The sequence below is a fragment of the Malania oleifera genome, chromosome 6 (genome assembly GCF_029873635.1).
Source record: "Malania oleifera isolate guangnan ecotype guangnan chromosome 6, ASM2987363v1, whole genome shotgun sequence".
In the NCBI taxonomy this organism is placed as follows: Eukaryota; Viridiplantae; Streptophyta; class Magnoliopsida; order Santalales; family Ximeniaceae; genus Malania; species Malania oleifera.
In genome coordinates this window covers 79138804-79156492 of record NC_080422.1, presented here as the reverse complement: position 1 = coordinate 79156492, position 17689 = coordinate 79138804, and the positions used below count along the sequence as shown (strand labels likewise).

General features: G+C 34.6%; 1 protein-coding gene across 1 annotated transcript; it reads right to left on the bottom strand.

Moving 5' to 3' along the window:
• Positions 1 to 10058: 10058 nt before the first annotated feature.
• LOC131158206 (small ribosomal subunit protein uS3x) lies at positions 10059 to 14278 on the bottom strand. The gene is made up of 6 exons (XM_058112900.1): positions 13939 to 14278; positions 13690 to 13837; positions 12297 to 12468; positions 10777 to 10831; positions 10552 to 10683; positions 10059 to 10461 (listed from the first exon to the last, which is right to left on the bottom strand). Exons 1-6 carry the CDS (start codon positions 13966 to 13968, stop codon positions 10279 to 10281), a joined length of 720 nt encoding a protein of 239 aa, XP_057968883.1. The 5' UTR covers positions 13969 to 14278; the 3' UTR covers positions 10059 to 10278.
• Positions 14279 to 17689: the final 3411 nt, after the last annotated feature.

Sequence of the window (17689 nt, the reverse complement as noted above, 5' to 3'; positions counted from 1 at the left end):
TGTCTTATACATTCATTACTATCAGGAAGGATCCTACTACCTTTCAGGAGGCAGTGCATGGCCAAGAGAAGGGTAGGTGGATAGATGTCATTGTGGAGGAGATGGAAGTACTGTATAAGAATCAGACGTGGGGGTTGGTGGATGTAATAACCTGAACCCGGGAATTAAAAGAAAATAAATATAAAAGAAATAAATAAAGGGAAATAAAAATAAAATTGGAAAAAAATTAGATTTTGGCCAGTTTAGGAGAAAATCGGTGACGATTTTCTGGAGAGGAGAGGAAATCGGCAACAATTTTTCGAATTTACCGCAGGGTGGTAACTAGGAAAATGGTAAATCTGGGGTGGTTAAAAGATAAATCAGCGACGATTTTCTGGGGGTCTGGGGAAACCAACGACGGTTTTCTGCGTAGAGAGGATTATAAGAAAGTCCTGCAAGCATTTTGTTAAGGAAACTCAATTTCCTTTTCCTTCTTCTCCAAAACCCTATGTCTCCCCTCTCCATTTTCTTTGATTTATGCTCCACAAAGGATTATTTTGACGATACGGAACCACTACGAGGTTCATGGGATCATTCTCTACAAAGTTATCGAAGCAGATCGTTGATTTGGTATTTTGGGGCACCATTCCAAAATCAAGGTAAGTGAGATATTTTAAAGTTTTATCATTAAAATGAAGTATATGGAACATAGGAAGTATTAAATGAGTAATGTTTTGAGCTTTGAGTAAGTTGGGATTTTTGAAATACAGGGTCTCGTTTTCCGTTCGGCTTAGGTAGAAATTTGAGGAGCAGGTAAGGGGAAAAACGTTATAGCAGCTTTTTAATTAATTTTAAATCGGTTAAATTCGAGTATATAAAATTATATATATATACATATATATATATATATATATATATATATATATATATATATAGGTATGTTTATTTGAATGGGTAGACTTTTGGGTTAAAAATGATTTTAATTAAATATATGGTATTTAGGGAAAAATTGTATGGCATGGAAATAACTTTCATAATTAAATGGTTGTGAGTACTGTTTGATAATGTTTTACTATTCGCTTGTGGCTACCGTTTGGATTGTAATTCTACTTGGTTGTGATTATTGTTCATCTGTGAGTATTGTATGATTGTGAATACTGTGGTAAATGTGATGATGTGCCTGGATGATTAGTTATGCATAGGATGTGTAATGTGGTTCATGTAAATTGCGATATAGCGTTGGCAGTGGTATGAGGAGGTCATTATATCATACCTGATATAAATCGCCATATAATGTTGGCAGTGGTATGAGGAGGTCGTTATATAAGCATTTATATTAAGGGGGTAAAACATTGGCAGTGGAATGAGGAGTTTATTTTACCGATTTACTATGAATGGGGAGTGTGTGTGGATTTATAACTTATGTGGTTGTGGTGCCTATGTGGGCCACGATATATTACCGTGTGGTGTTAGTCCTGTGTGGACCAGTCTTGTATGGACCATGTATTCTGTGAAGGTGTTAGTCCTATGTGGACCAGTCTTGTGTGAACCGTGTATTTTGTATGGATGAGAGTCCTATGTGGACGCTATATTTTGTGTGGATATGAACCCTTTGTGGGTGTGCATGAAATAGGTGTGTATCCTATGTGGATTGGTTGTGGTATGTGTAGATACGTGGATTTCTATGAAATGATGGCATTGGATGCGTGTAACTGTAATTACATAAGTATTTATAGTAAAGTAGAATTTTCCACCCGAGGGCTTGCTGAGGAAGGCGAGTGCCCTGGTAATTTTCTATTGGTACTAGAGCAGAGTGAAGCTACTTGTATGGGTGGGTAAGCTTTCCTATTCTCAGAGACTTTACCTGGATACATAACCTGAGGGCTTACTGATTAAGGTGAGTGCCCTGGTATTATTATTAGAGTAGAGGGAAGTTACTTATATGGGCAGGTAATCTTCCTTATTCTCGGGAATTATCAGTAAAAATAACTTTGGTTGTATGTATAATATCATATAACAGTGTGATTATTAGTGATGTGACTTCACAGTTTCTATGACATTGATTATCAGATAATTACTTTTAGTATGTATTAAACTCTCTGCCACACACTATTTATAACTTTTTCTTCTTTACTAAGAGGTGTCTCACCCCGTCAAATTATTATCATTTTCAGATCCTTCAGGTGATCGAGTTTAGAAAGCTCTGAGGCGAGGTTTAGTTGTAAGTGGATAAAAGAACAGGTTTATATACAATTTTATGTTAAACTTTTCCTGATTTTTGTAATATGGAGATATATATATATATATATATATATATATATATGTATATAGAACTTTGGTATTTTATTTGTGGTTGTTTAATTAGTTATATTGCGTAAATGGTATAAAAGACATCTGATTGGTCTCATAATACCTTGGACCCCACTTGGTGGGTACGGGGCATTACAGTTGGTATCAGAGCCTAATGGTCTTGCAGACTTTAAGGATTAATACTAGAGTATAGGTTTGAGTTGGATGAGGACAGGAACGAGTAGATTAAAGTACTAATAAGAATTTAAGTTTTTTTTCGTAGCCTGGAGGCAGAAATCCCTTGACAGACTTTTGTGATTTTTTGAATCAGTCGATGGTTTCAGAAAACCACGGTAAATCCATCAACGGTGATGTTTCCAAATAGAGAGACCAAAACTTGGAATTTGAATTTGAAGGTTAAGATGATTGTGGATAATTAGGTGTTGGATGTTTAATTGAGGATTTGGATATTAATTTGGTTACCTGTTTTATGATTATGTTAGATATGTTAAGATGTAGAAATTTTAAACTTGCCTCTGTTATATATGTTCGGAATGGATCCTAGAGGTGAAGGCATAGATGATGAAGGAGGAAACGAGTTGGGAGCTTCAAGAGGAGATGAGATTAAAACCTCCCGACTGTTGTGAGGTATAGCTCGTTACGTCAAGGAAGAGATGTGACAAGATTTCAGGGGATCAAGCTACCCACCAGTGAACTAGGGTTGTACAATTGATCGATTCACCCACTTGAAACCCTCTGTTTTTTAGGATGGCACTGACCCGATCAAGGTTGAGACTTGGATGTAAGAGATGAAGAAGATATTAGCAGTGCTGAATTGCACTGAGGAGCAAAAAGTTCTTTTTGCTACCTTCAAGCTGACAGAAGAAGCTAAACGATGGTGGCATGCAGTGAAGTTGTTGGAAGAACAACGAGCAGTACCTATAGTAATGACCTGGGGTCATTTCAAGTAGGTCTTCTACGACCGATACTTTCCCTCCACCACCAGAAATGCGAAGGCGGAAGAATTTTTCAACTTGACCCATGGGCGTCTCACTGTTCAGCAGTATGCTGCTAAGTTCTTGGAACTTTCCCGTGTTGCTCCTTTCATGGTTCTAGATGAATATTAAAAGGTGAGATGGTTTGAAAGGGGCCTAAATCAGAGGATTCATGAGCATATGGCATGTTTCCAGATACAAGACTTCATAGAACTAGTGGATAAAGCCACTGTTGCAAAGTTGATTCTGCAGAGAAGTGTAGAGGTAGCAGAACGAAGAAGGAGACCTGTGTCTCCCAGATCCCAAGAAAATTTTAGATAGGGGTCATGGAGGGGAGACATAGATACTACATGTCAGAAATCAGAAAAGAATAATCGAGGATGACATGGTGAATCGTCACGCCCCCACTATTCCAGATGCAATCAAAGGCATTGGAGAGAATGTCGAGGTGGGGGTGTCATGTGCTATAGATGTGGCAAATATGGCCATATAGCCTGGGAGTGTCATGAACTGCCGAACAATGCACCTGCTCCAGATCAAAATCGGAGGAACAACCCGATGCCTCGTAGCGGTGGCGGCCCGGCACGTGTTTATATGCTGGGTACAACAGAGGGAGATAATGTTAAAGGCCTAGGTAATATATTTATGTTTGCATAAGTAATAACCTTGGTTTGACTTTGAGTGATTTGATGCTGCATATATTTGAATTAATTGAAATGTGTGAATGTGGTTAACTAGTTTTTCTTAAAATTGTGAAATTGACGAATTTCGAAAACAAAATTTTTTTAGGAGGGGAGAATGCAATAACCTGAACCCAGAAATTAAAATAAAATAAATATAAAAGAAATAAATAAAGGAAAATAAAAATAAAATTGGGAAAATTTTGGATTTTGCCCGATTTAGGAGAAAACTGGCGACGGTTTTCTAGAGAGGAGAGAAAACCGGTGACGGTTTTTGAAATTTATCGCTGGGTGGTAATTGGGTAAATGGTAAATATGGGGCGGTTAAAAGATAAAATCGGCTACGATTTTCTAGGGGCTTGGGGAAACCGGTGACGGTTTTCTGCGCAGAGAGGATTATAAGAAAGTCTTGTGAGCATTTTGCAAAGGAAACTCAATTTCCTTTTCTTTCTTCTCCGAAACCCTACATCTCTCCTCTCTATTTTCTTCAATTTCTGCTCCACAGGATTATTTTGATAATCTGTAACCACTACGAGGTTCGTGGGGTCATTCTCTGCAAAGCTACCGGAGCAGATCGTTGATTTGGGATTTTGGAGCACCATCCCAAAATCAAGGTAAATAAGATATTTTAAAGTTTTATTATTAAAATGAAGTATATGGAACATAGGAATTATTAAATGAATAATGTTTTGAGATTTGAGTAAGTTGAGACTTTTAGAATATAGGGTCTCATTTTCCGCTCGGCTTAGGCAGAAATTTGAGGAGCAGGTAAGAGGAAAAATGATATAGCAGCTTTTTAATTAATTTTAAACCAGTTAAATTCGAGTATATAAAATTTTATATATATAAGTATGTTTATTTAAATGGGTAGACTTTTGGATCAAAAATTATTTTAATTAAATATATAATATTTGGGGAAAAATCGTGTGGTATGGAAATAACTTTCATAATTAAATGGTTGCGGTTACTGTTTGATAATTTTTTACTGTTCGCTTGTGGCTACCGTTTGAATTGTAATTCTACTTGGTTGCGATTATTGTTCATCTATGAGTATTGTATGATTGTGAATACTATGGTAAATGTGACGATGTGCCTAGATGATTGGTTATGCATAGGATGTGTAATGTGGTCCATGTAAATTGTGATATAGCGTTGGCAGTGGTATGAGGAGGTCGTTTTATCGTACTTGATATAAATCGTCATATAATGTTGCCAGTGGTATAAGGAAGTCGTTATATGGGCATTTATATTAAGGGGGTAAAACATTGGCAGTAGAATGAGTATTTTGTTTTACCGATTTACTATGAATGGGGAGTGTGCGTGTGGATTTGTAACTTGTGTGGTTGTGGTGTTTGTGTGGGCCACGATATATTACTGTGTGGTGTTAGTCCTGTGTGGACCATGTATTCTATGAAGGTGTTAGTCTTGTGTGGACTGTGTGTTTTTTATGGATGAGAGTCCTATGTAGACGCTATATTTTGTGTGGATATGAACCCTTTGTGGGTGTGCATGAAATAGGTGTGTATCCTATGTGGATTGGTTGTGGTATGTGTAGATATGTAGATTTCTGTGAAATGATGGCATTGGATGCATGCAACTATAATTACATAAGTATTTATGGTAAAGTAGAATTTTCCACCCGAGGGCTTGCTGAGGAAGGTGAGTGCCCTGGTAATTTTCTATTGGTATTAGAGCAGAGGGAAGCTACTTGTATAGGTGGGTAAGCTTCCTTATTCTTGGAGACTTTACCTGGATACATCACTCGAGGGCTTACTGAGTAAGGTGAGTGCCCTGGTATTATTGTTATACCAAGGGGAAGTTACTTGTATGGACAGCTAATCTTCCTTATTCTTGGGAATTATCAGTAAAACTAACTTTTGTTGTGTGTATAATATCATATGACAGTGTGATTATTAGTGATGTGATTTCACAATTTCTATGATATTGATTATCCGATAATTACTTTTGGTATATATTAAACTTTCTGCCACACACTGTTTATAGCTTTTTCTTCCTTACTGAGAGGTGTCTCACCCCGTCGAATTATTATCATTTTTAGATCCTTCAGGTGATCAAGCTTAGAAAGCTCTGGGGCAGGGTTTAGTTGTGAATGGATAAAAGAACAGGTTTATATACAGTTTTATGTAAAAATTTTCCTAGTTTTTGTAATATGGAGAATTTGGTATACTCTTTTAAAGGTTTGTATATATATCTATATAGAACTCTAGTATTTTTATTTGAGGTTGTTTAATTAGTTCTACTGTGTGAATGGTATTAGAGACACCTGATTAGTCTTATAACACCCTGGGCCCCTCTTGGCGGGTACAAGGCGTTACACTTGAGCTCTTAAAGGGGGAGAAGGAGATAGGATGCAAGTAGGCAATTATTCTGTTGTTTTATGTGAGTGACTTTCCAATTGTTGGGAAGGTTTCGACTGAGGTAAATCAATTGGAGACTCTGTTGGGAAAGAAAGTTGACATGAAGATTTTGGGTGCTGTCAAGAGGATTCTTGGGTTGGATATTCACAAGGACAGAGCTGCAGGGAGATTAGGGTTATCTTAGGGTGGCTTTGTGGACAAAACTACAGAGATATTGTTGTTATCTTTGGGCGGTTTTGTGGAGTAGGTTTTGGAGAGGTTTAGCATAGTTAATGTTAAAATGGTTACCGGTACACTATTAGCGAATCAAAGTGAACAGTCTACCACTCAATACTCAAGGACGGACAGTATTGTTCAGAACATGTCAAAGGTTTCCTACGCCAGTGCAGTGGGGTACTTCGGCGAGCAATAGAGTGATCCGTTAGTTGTGAGATTCGTGGATGTAGACTACACAGGGGACTTGGATGACAGGAGGCTTACAATGGGGTATATTGTGGGAAGGCCTAATTTTTGGAAGTCTTTGGTACGGTCTCAGGTTGCACTAGTTACAACTGGATCGGAGTACTTGGCAGTGGCTGAGGCTGTCAAGATAGCATTACGGTTTACGAATCGTTCAAGGAGCTGGACATTCAGTTAGGTGGAGTTCATATTACCACAGACAAGTTCAGGTGTCGCTTATACTTGGTTTACATCTCCAGGTATTAGATGGGAGGCAGTACCAATCTATTGGCCTGGGTGGAGCAGCGGGGTTATGCTTTTGGATTTCTCCTAGGTGGTGAATATTTGCCAAGGTGAAGATTGTTGGGTTTGTGGCTCATATTTTGAGTGGAACGCATACACCGGAGAAAGCATCGTGAAACGATGAACAAAGAGAGAAGGTTGTAGGAGGCAAACCGTCGATGGTTTGGCCTAATCGTTGATGGTTTCAAGACATTCTGTAGGGAATTGCTCTTGGGTTAAAACCGTTGATGGTTTGGCTGAAACCGTCGACAGTTACGCTCGCACACGTCACTGAATTTCAAATCAAAGATCAGTAGATTGAGAGATTTTGGAGGATTTTCCTTCGAATGATCGCTATAGAAGTGTTTTAGATATAGTAGAAGTCTTTTGTACATATATGGTTAGTATTTAATCATATTTTGTAACCCTAGTTTGATAAGCTTGATGCAAGCTTCATTGTGATAGTGAAAAATAGTTACTGGTCCCGTGAACGTAGGTAAATTATCGAACCACGTATATTCTTATTTCTTTGATTATTACTTTCATTTATTCTCATTGTTGAGTGATTACTTCTTTCGTGTTGTTCATCATTGAATGATTGTATTGTTTGTTCCATGATTGTTTTGTGAGTTTGTGTGAGGGCTTTTCAATGCGCACACTCCGCACCAACAATTGGTATTAGAGTGCCAATTGTTTATAACATTTGGATCATATTCTTTGTAGATACATTCTGTAGTTGAATATTGGTCAATTGAGCTCCATTTTAATCTTCTATAATTGGTTGTGTACTCCTCATGTAGGCTGCTTGAAGTCTTGCCAGCTCAGCTTGTCTACATTTAACACTCATTGATTGTCCAACTTATGGCATTAATTCTACATCTTGTTGGCAAACGCTCTCTTTACAAATCCAAGTGTTTACCTAAATTTTGCAAACTCAATTGTACTGGAAATGATACACTTATTTAGAATGGAATGAATTGTAATTATTAAATAATAAAAATAAATAAAATATAAAGTAATATGATATTAAGTATAATTGAAAAAAAAAACATTTAAGTATATATAATTATGAATAAAATATTTCCATGTCATCTATGCCGGAATGTAGGCATATGAATCAAAAAATAATAATACTAAATAATTAATTTAAATTATTTTTTGCATGATTTTGAAACCTGGTTTAGTTGGACCGATCTAACCTGGTTGAATCGAAATTGAACATTATACTGGTCCAACTGTATTAAAGAACCGAAATTTTGAGAATCAGAATTTACATTTAAAAAGGGTTATATTAAGACCCAACCACCCTACAGGCATGGCACGGTGGAAAGGCATCAACACGTAAGGAGCATTGAGGGTTCAATTTCAGGTAGATACACTCAAGGAGCCAGCGGTATCTATGGATGGTGAGAATTCACTCTGTGAGCCAAAAAGAATCATAAATGGTAATAGAGATGTGTCCCGCGAGTTAGGTTGGCTGAACGTTCAATTGATGCATGGAAGTTGTGTCTGCATCCGAACTTTACCCTGTTCAACGAGACCTGGGGGTGGAGGACGCTGATCCATAGGTTTGGTGCTGCAGCAGAGGGTCAAAAGGGCTCGTTGGTAGTTAGAGTTCCTATGTTATCCAAAAATAAATAAATAAATAAACCCATGTGCTATAAATGAATGGTGTAGTTGATATAAATATAAACACACACACACACACACACACAGATATGATATATCTAAAAACATACATCATATCTAAAGATATGCATTTCAAAAAAAAAATAAAAATGATCCTAGTAAAATCATTAATTTTTTAAAATCTAGAATGTAGATTTTTTTTTTTTTTAATTTGAACAAAAAAAAAATAATAATTAAGTTTTATTCCAGTCCATAAAAATTTTTATATATGAGACATGAAATTTATTTGTAAAACTTACTTTACGTTAAATAAAATATTGCTAACTAATAATAATTAATATCATCATCATCACCCCTAAATCCTCTTTAGGTTGACCCACTGATTCGACCAATGATCCATCTAGTGACTTTACTGAGTTGATTACCGTTTGGTTTTTAAAATCATGATTTTATGAATTTGTTTTAGGTTTTTTAGATTACTTACTATGTATAAGAATTTATGGACAACATACAATTCATAGTTAGTAATTATTCAATTATATTTGGCGTTGGCGGTATTAATTTATATTTAATAAATAATTTATTTATTATTTATGTAATATGGGTGTTGAAACTTAAGATCTACTTCAGGTGTAACATTTCTTGGCAATTGTACAATCCTAATTATCAGAATTTGAATTCTAAAATTAAAAGCAAATTGGACCCATTAACATTTGATTTTTTTAATTAGTAATTATTTTAGAATAAATATAATAGTATTTTTAATATAGAAAGAAAATACAAAAATAACACAAAATATAAGTTTTTAAGAAAAGTAATAATCCAAAAATTAAATAATAAAAAGTGATCAAAATTCAAACAAGAAATTCAATAAAATTATCAGAAGAAGAATGAAAAATTAAATTTTAAAATTAAAAGAAAATTGGACATGTTTTAATAAAAAAAATACAGATATAGATACTATAAAAGTGTAAATAATTTTTATTCTCATCAATTTAAAATATACTATTTTAGTCATCAAAACACCTCCATTATACATTGCACAATTTTCTTTTTATAATTTATGTGACCAAAGCTTTGAAAGAATTAAATGAAAACACAAGTACCCGTTGTGCCTATTAAATGATAAAAACTAAAAAAGAGAAATCTATTCCACTAAACAAAATTCAAATGGAATTATATTATTATTTTTACATTTATACACTAAAGCGTTCATTTTTCTCATGGGAAAATAATTTTACATGATGCTCAAAAAGATAGCATTCCTCTAGAATAATAATAATATTAATAATAGTAAGGCAACCCAAAAGACCGTCTGGGTTGCACAAAACCAATTGTATTCCAGTTCTGCAAAGTGAATTACTCAAGAATGCATCAACAGAAGCGTCAAAACAAAACTGGCGGTCCAATTTAGAAACCAAAACTTGGAAACAACAAATTCGAAATAAAAACTTAAAAAACAAGTGATATAAAACAACCAGCACAAGTTTAATTTGGCAACTAAAAGGTTAAAAGGACCACAAAACTTATATAAGGAGGCTCAAACATCCAAATGACAAATCCCATTGGGCATTTAACTTGAGAAAAGTGAAGGAAATGGGGACAGATTTATGCCACAGGCACGGCAACATCAATATTATCAGGTGCAGCAGCTACAACCGGCGGCCGGGCGTACTCCTCCTCCTCCTTTGGAGGGTGGATTGTGACCAAATCTGGAAGTGGGTTCACAGGACCCTGCTTCCCTTTAGGATCCCAATCCAACATGATCTTCACTTTGATTCCGAGAACCCCCTGTTTATGAAAAATAAAGCAAACGTTGAACTCCAATAATTACTTGTACAACAGCATGAAAACAAAGCTTGGCTCAGTAGTAACATAAACCTGTCTCAAAAGAACATGTCTAACAGCCGCGTCGATATATTCATTAACTGGGTAACCAGAAGAGACCATATACCCATCCTTGAATTTCATCGACTTTGCACGTTGTGCCCTCAGCTTTCCGCTGACAATCACCTGCTTGCACATTAGAAATAACAACTGTTCACACACAAGATTGTAGAAAAAGATCACAAACAATATATTAAAAGCAGCGATTCTGATCGGTACCTCACACCCCTTTGCACCGCTTTCCATTATAAATCTCAAAACACCATAGCAAGCCCTAAAATAGGGAATCACAATCATTAGATACAATATACTAATTCCACAATGTAGAAAAACTACTCCAATCAATGAAACAAACTATATATAAACTACACTAATACAACAAGACAAGAAACAAATTTTGGACTAAGAAAACCCAGGAAACATAACTTGTTATACTAGACATTCAATTTTAAATGATTTATTTTCATTTTAATAACTCAAAAAAGACTTCAAAAAGTTATATTATATCAGCAGGTACATCTAATTATCAGCCTTTCCTCCTGCAGGCATCAAGAGTTCTGCACAAACAGAATGAATAAAGAAAAATTATTTACCTGTTGAAATCCAATCTATAGCCTGATTGCTGATATTAACACGGTGATACTGAAATGCAGAATTTTTTTGGGAAAAAAATTGCATTCATGAATCTACCCTTAAATGCCCCTATTGCCCACTGATACACATTTTTGTAAAACTGGATGGATGGCAAGTACATATCATTTTTGTGCAGTAGCTATAATCATACTAAAATCCTAATCAGATGCTCAATGAACCAATATCTTAAAATAGGGTGAAACATCACTGAATCAATTTCTTTTTACATTGTAGCCAACCTACAACAAAACTTATCTCCCGCAATATATATAAACGCATACTTCAATTAGAAGAACAAAATACAGAGAGAGAGAGAGAGAGAGAGAACAAAATCTAAGATGGATTTGAAGAATGTGTTTTTCATCCATGTAGCAACCCCAAGCAAACAAATATTGCGGAATGTTTCATTTCATTTGCTAAAGTGTTTGGGGAAGCAGGGTCAATATTGTCATCTTCCGACACAAACAAGGTCTAGAAATTACCTATTTGCTTTATAGATGACAGATCAAAAATCAATATAATGGGCCCAGCACAAACACACACCAATAACAAGTTTACTCGGCTCATTATACATGCAAAAAATCCAGTAGGATGGCATGACAAACAAAATTTAGATAAAACTAAAATTAGGAGAAAGAAACTATTTGATCATGTATCCTCACTGAGGTTACTATATGAAAACCAGAGTAATTCATAACGGATGATGGCATGGCGGGGTATAATTAATGGAGTCCTCATCTAATGCAAAGTTGGTACACAGACCAACCTGCTTTATTGATGACCAAAAAATAAGAACAATGCCGCATTCAAACACACACACACACAAACAAAAGGCAGAGGCCTGTGAAGCTTGACTTCCAGCAGAAATGCATAAATAAAAATGATCATAACAAAACAGCATTTAACATTCATTGCAATCAATGAAGTAGCACAAAACACTAGGTTAACAAAATGAGAAATGAGACGAGGAAATTTTCAGTTTGAAGTGCACCATATATCATCAGTATCAATCATCAAATCTAGTAAAATTACCTGCTGCAAATCAGAACATTAATTAAAAGGAGCAGCAGTTGCATAAAATGTTAATATGAGATCAATTTGTATACCTACGGACAGCAAGCCCTCCAAGGAGCTTGTACCGAAGTGATTCAGCCTGAGCAATAGCACAAAGCCCTCTGTTGTTAACTTTCTCAGCATACAACTCAACACTGTTCTCAGGGAACTTGAATCGCTTCTGCACCACAGATGTCAGCTCCCTAATCCTCCTTCCTTTCTCGCCTGCATCCACAAATAAAATATAAATAAATAATCACAAAATCAAGAGCATAAGAAATTAATCAACAGCCATTCAATGAACATTAAAACAAGATTGCAAATGCCAAGTTAAAGTCTAAGTTTCAAATCCCTCAAGCACATAAGGAGAACGTATAATTACGGAAGTAGTTTCCCAACATTTACCTATTATCTGTTATGTAATCTCTACTATTAGAAAGAGAATTCCCCTTTCTTAGTTTGGTTTTTTAACATTCCCAAAATATCCCTATAACTACCCATACAAATTTCAAAAAAAAATCCCTATAACTACCCAAGCCTATTTTAAAAATATTCCTATAATTACACATAATATTCCAAAAAAAATCTCCTAATCACTCATAACTTTCCTAAAATAATATTTTTTAAATATATTATTTATTTTTTCAAGAATTATTTTGTTATAATTATCACTCAAAAGCTGCAGATGTAAAGGGAATTCCCTCCCTCTGGAATCAGCTTCTCATCTCCTCAAGTACTCCCACACAAGCGTTGAATGAATATAAAATTTACTGGAATTGAATAAATTGTTAGCTCATAACTAGATAGAACTATCACATAAATAGGTTATAACAAATAATTAATCCATTATTAAAGTTCTTTCCTTGATATAGATTTTTGCATTTTACAATATTCTAAAACATTCCATTGAATTAAACCTTCAGTCAAAAAAAAAATTACTAGATAACATTTTTTCCAACAAATTACAATAATTCATATTGTGATAGTGAGCGCATGCTACAAACATACAAATCAAATTTGATAATACTCTATAAAAAAAAATACTTAACTAAATACATGAAAATAAACTGAGAATATAATATGCATATGAATGAATGAGAAAAAATTATTCGATACAAATGAACAACTGATTAAACAATAAAAGGATTTACTATACAAAAGCTTGGAAATTCGAAGACAGGTGAGGATTTACTAATTTATTTAGACAACAGAAAATACAAAATGAAAACTATTTTACCCAACAAAACAAGTCACAATTTTTGAAGAAACAAGAAGCGTTGACGAATTAGTATCAAAATTTTGGGATTTATAAAACCTCTTTGAACGTGGCCTCTCATAAAATGACACCTAATAAAACAATAACACATCCATATGAACAATTAAGAAGCACATATGAAACATATGCTAGAGATCTAAGAGGGAAAAAGAAAATAAAAAAAAAATCACCGAGAACGTTTTGAGTTCGGGTGGCTCGGATGATGATCTCTGTGCGCATCGGAGTGACCCTGACCTCGACGCCGGAGTAGCCATCCTCAGCCAGTTCTCTGGTCAGCACCTCGTTGAGTTCCGCAAAGAAGACTCCATCAGCGACGAACTGTACCATATACACAACAGGATTGCAAAGATGTTTGAGAACATATGTGGATACTAGATCGACATATATAAGTATGTGGACGTTAGATTGGCAAGCCTGACCTTTCGCTTTTTGCTCATTTGGGTCGCCATGGTTGCAGATTCGAAGGACGAAGATGATGCAAGGGGAACTCTCGAGTGTAGCTTGCGATTTGAACCAGAAACCCTAGTTTCAGAAGGAAAGTAAGCGGAGAGGAAGGTTTATATAGAAGGGCGTGATGAGATGAGGGCGAATCGAACGGCGGAAGTGGATTAGGGTTTGGAGTTTGGGGTGGGCCGATTAGACAAGTTCCGCGTGACGTTTTATTTTTTGGGATTTAGGAAGGTTGGGCCTAAGCCAGCCCAATCCAAATTGAGCATCTCAAGAGCGCAAGTACACATGTTGTCATTTTTTATATTCAATGACTTGAATTAAGATTTGTGTATTCATATATAGAATAAATGCAATTTTAAAAATAATGTTTTATCATTTCTAATTTGACTCATCCCTTCATCAAATAATTTATTTTCACTTCTACGAATGTTAGGTAGCACAATATGATCAACTCTCCGCTACATTTTTTCATGAATTCAAAAAAATTTGTTATTTGAAATTTTGGTTGGGCCTAAATTTTTTATTGCACCCCAAACAAAAGAAGAAAAAAGCATGTATTCATTATTAAAAAAAAAATGTCTTGTTTAGTGACGAAAGTATTAATGATCAACCAAAAACTATCACTATAATACAATTATAATGACAAAACCCAATTCGTCACTGATAGTCCGACTAATAGTGACGAAAATATGATTTGTCACTAATGCATATTCAAAAATTCGTTACTACTAAGCTCGTTACTAAAAGAACTTTTTTCTCAAGCTAACCATGGCGCCAACATATTTGTAACTCTTTCTTAGCGAATAGTGACAAATTACTTTCATCACTATTAATATTTTAGTGACAAAGTGTTACTATTAATATTTGTAGTGACAATTTGAATACGTCACTAATGTTTTTCTTGATTTTTTATTTCATCACTAAAGAGTCTAAATATTTGTTTTAATTTGGTTTACTAATATTGGAAACCAGTAGTGATGATTGCAAAACTGTCATAACAAGTCTACCAATATAAGTTGGTCACGGAAGAGTCTAAATATATATATGCTTTAATTTCATTAATCAAAAGTGGAAAATCAATAGTGACAAAAATAAATTCATCACTAAAGGGTCTAAATATTTGTTTTCATTTCATTTTATCAATATGGAAACTAGTAGTGATCAATATAAATTTGCCAAAAAAAGTCTAAATATATACTTTAATTTCATTAAACAAAAGGGGAACCAATAGTTTTAATTCCAAACTGCTAATACTCACTAAACTTTAATTAATAAGTATATGTAAAACTAATAGACACGAATGCATATTTCATTACTAAAGACACTAGTGGAATCGTCACTACATATATTCGCTAAATTGGCAGACACGTAGTGGTGGTTTTTAAATCGTTACTAATGGTTTCCAACAAATATTTATATTCTTTAGTAATGAATTTTTTAATGGTCACTACTAGTGGACTTTTAGTGATGATTTTGAAACCGTCGCTAATGGTTTCCTATAGTGATAAATGAAATTAATGCAAATATTCATATTCTTCAGTAACAAATTCTATTTGGTCATTGCTAGGATACTTTTAGTGATGGTTCTTTAGTCATCACTATTAATTAATAGTAATATTTATTTTAACTTCATTTATAATTTGGAAACCAGTAGTGATAGTTTTAAAACCATTACAATTGTGCTCTTTAGTGATGAAATTGAAGGCTTTTAGTGACTATTTTGAACCATCACTAATGCTTTCTACCAAAATTAGAACACTCGTTTATTCTCTCTCGCTCAAATTATATGGATTAATAGTTCGATCTGCCTTCCTTGCACTCTCTTTATCATTGCATAAGCACTGCTTCCCCTCTACTACTTCACTTTTGTCGTGGTGTCCGCATATTCCTATACTCTCTTGCTCAAATTCTACGTAATGATCATTCAATCAGCCTTCCTTGCACTTTGTCTATCGCTACGTATGCCTCGCTACCCCCTCTACTGCTTTGCATTTGCTGCGACGACCGCCTCCTCCCCTCCTTTCGTTAATACGACAATGCTTTTATCTTTCCTCTCTCTCTCTCTCTCTCTCTCTCTCAACCTACATTTTTTTATTTGTCTCATTAAATTGATAACTCAATTGCAGATGATTCTACTGAGCATGGTTTAGTTTGATTCTAATTTTGTAAAACACATATATAAATTTGCTGATTGATTTTATATTCTGTATTAGAAACTTACGTTAGAATTTATATATTTGTTATTATTTTATGGTTTTTCCTTTGATTTTATTGGTGATTGCGTTCTTATTATTTAATATATATTTTTTGTGATTGTCGTTGCTTGGCAATATTGTGATGGTGATCTGGAATTAGCGGGACCACCACCAAGGGGTCGGGTGCACCCCCTTTCAAAGTCATAGACAAAAGCTACACTCAAAATACTACTCATGTGATGCTCAATGTACTAGAAATCAACCTCTATATAGAACAAAATCTTGAAATTTGGCTGTGAAAAAATAAGTGCTTTATGTTGATGTTTATTAGAATTTGGATACATTTTGGATGAACTCTTGTAATTTTATAAAGGTCAATTTTTTTATTAGTTTGTGTTTGATTTTTCCCTTTTAGCTTTAAATCATAATTGAATATTATTCTTCTAGACAACTTAGTTCATTTTATAACTCAATTATATGTGATGCAATTGATGTGATCTCAGGAGAGAGGGGTGAATTGGACATTTAAAAACTTCTTAGGTCAATTTAAGATTTTAGACAGTATTTTACAACCTAAGGTTTTTCTAAGCAGTCAAAATTCCCCTAAATAATTAAGTATGCAAATATTTAAAACAAATATAACATTCTCTACAATTTAAATATTTGCATTCAAACATCTCATAATATCCCATTTAAGTTTAAAAGCGTGTATGTAAAATGATTAGGCAATGAATGTGAACATACACGTGTGCAACATATCTCATTTTAATTTAATGTGTGCATACAAATAATTATAACAATAAATAGACAAACATACACATGGGAAAATTAAAGTACGGAAATATAAATGAGAGAGAGAGAGAGAGAGAGAGAGAGAGAGAGAGAGAGAGAGAGAGAGAGAGGATTAGTTATCGAGATTCGACGAAACTAGCCTATGTCCCCGCCTTGAGCAAACCCCCCCAATAATTCCATTATCCCTGCTCACTTACACGAGCGGAGCAGAAGTCATTATAACTTCTCCTTACGGGGCGAGGAAAACTCCAGCTACACTTTTGGGCGAAACCATAACCCAGACACTTTACGGGCGGTGCCATAACCCAACTCAATTATCAGGTTGAGTTCAACTGGTATCCTTTATGGGGCGAAGACTCCCTAGTTTAACTACATGTTGAACCCAATCGGTCTCCCTTATGCGGCAGAGAATCTTCAGTTCAATTAACAAGGTGAATCCAACCGGTACATTAAAACAATTTGTGTACATTTGAAATGCTTCTAAATACAAGCAGAGATGTACACAATGATACTCTAAAAAATGCACTATCAAATGATATGATATATGTTCAGTAGACTAAGAGTGTTTTTTTCAAAAAAATTTCACAATCTTTGAGTATGATATATATGATAAAAACTTCAAAGATTTAAACCCTATAAAATATTTCTCCAAAAATATTTTCAATAAGAAGTAGGAGAATCTAGGGTGTTGCTCTTCAAATAATTTTTGCACAAACAAATATATATATAATCT

Excerpts from the sequence above, each read along its gene's own strand:
- LOC131158206 (XM_058112900.1), bottom strand. The coding sequence starts at position 13,968 with ATGGCGACCCAAATGAGCAAAAAGCGAAAG. Across the intron at positions 10,832-12,296 it reads GGAGGGCTTGCTGTCCGTAG|GGCTTGCTATGGTGTTTTGA; the intron begins GTATACAAATTG and ends TCCCTATTTTAG. Across the intron at positions 10,684-10,776 it reads GCGGTGCAAAGGGGTGTGAG|GTGATTGTCAGCGGAAAGCT; the intron begins GTACCGATCAGA and ends ATGTGCAAGCAG.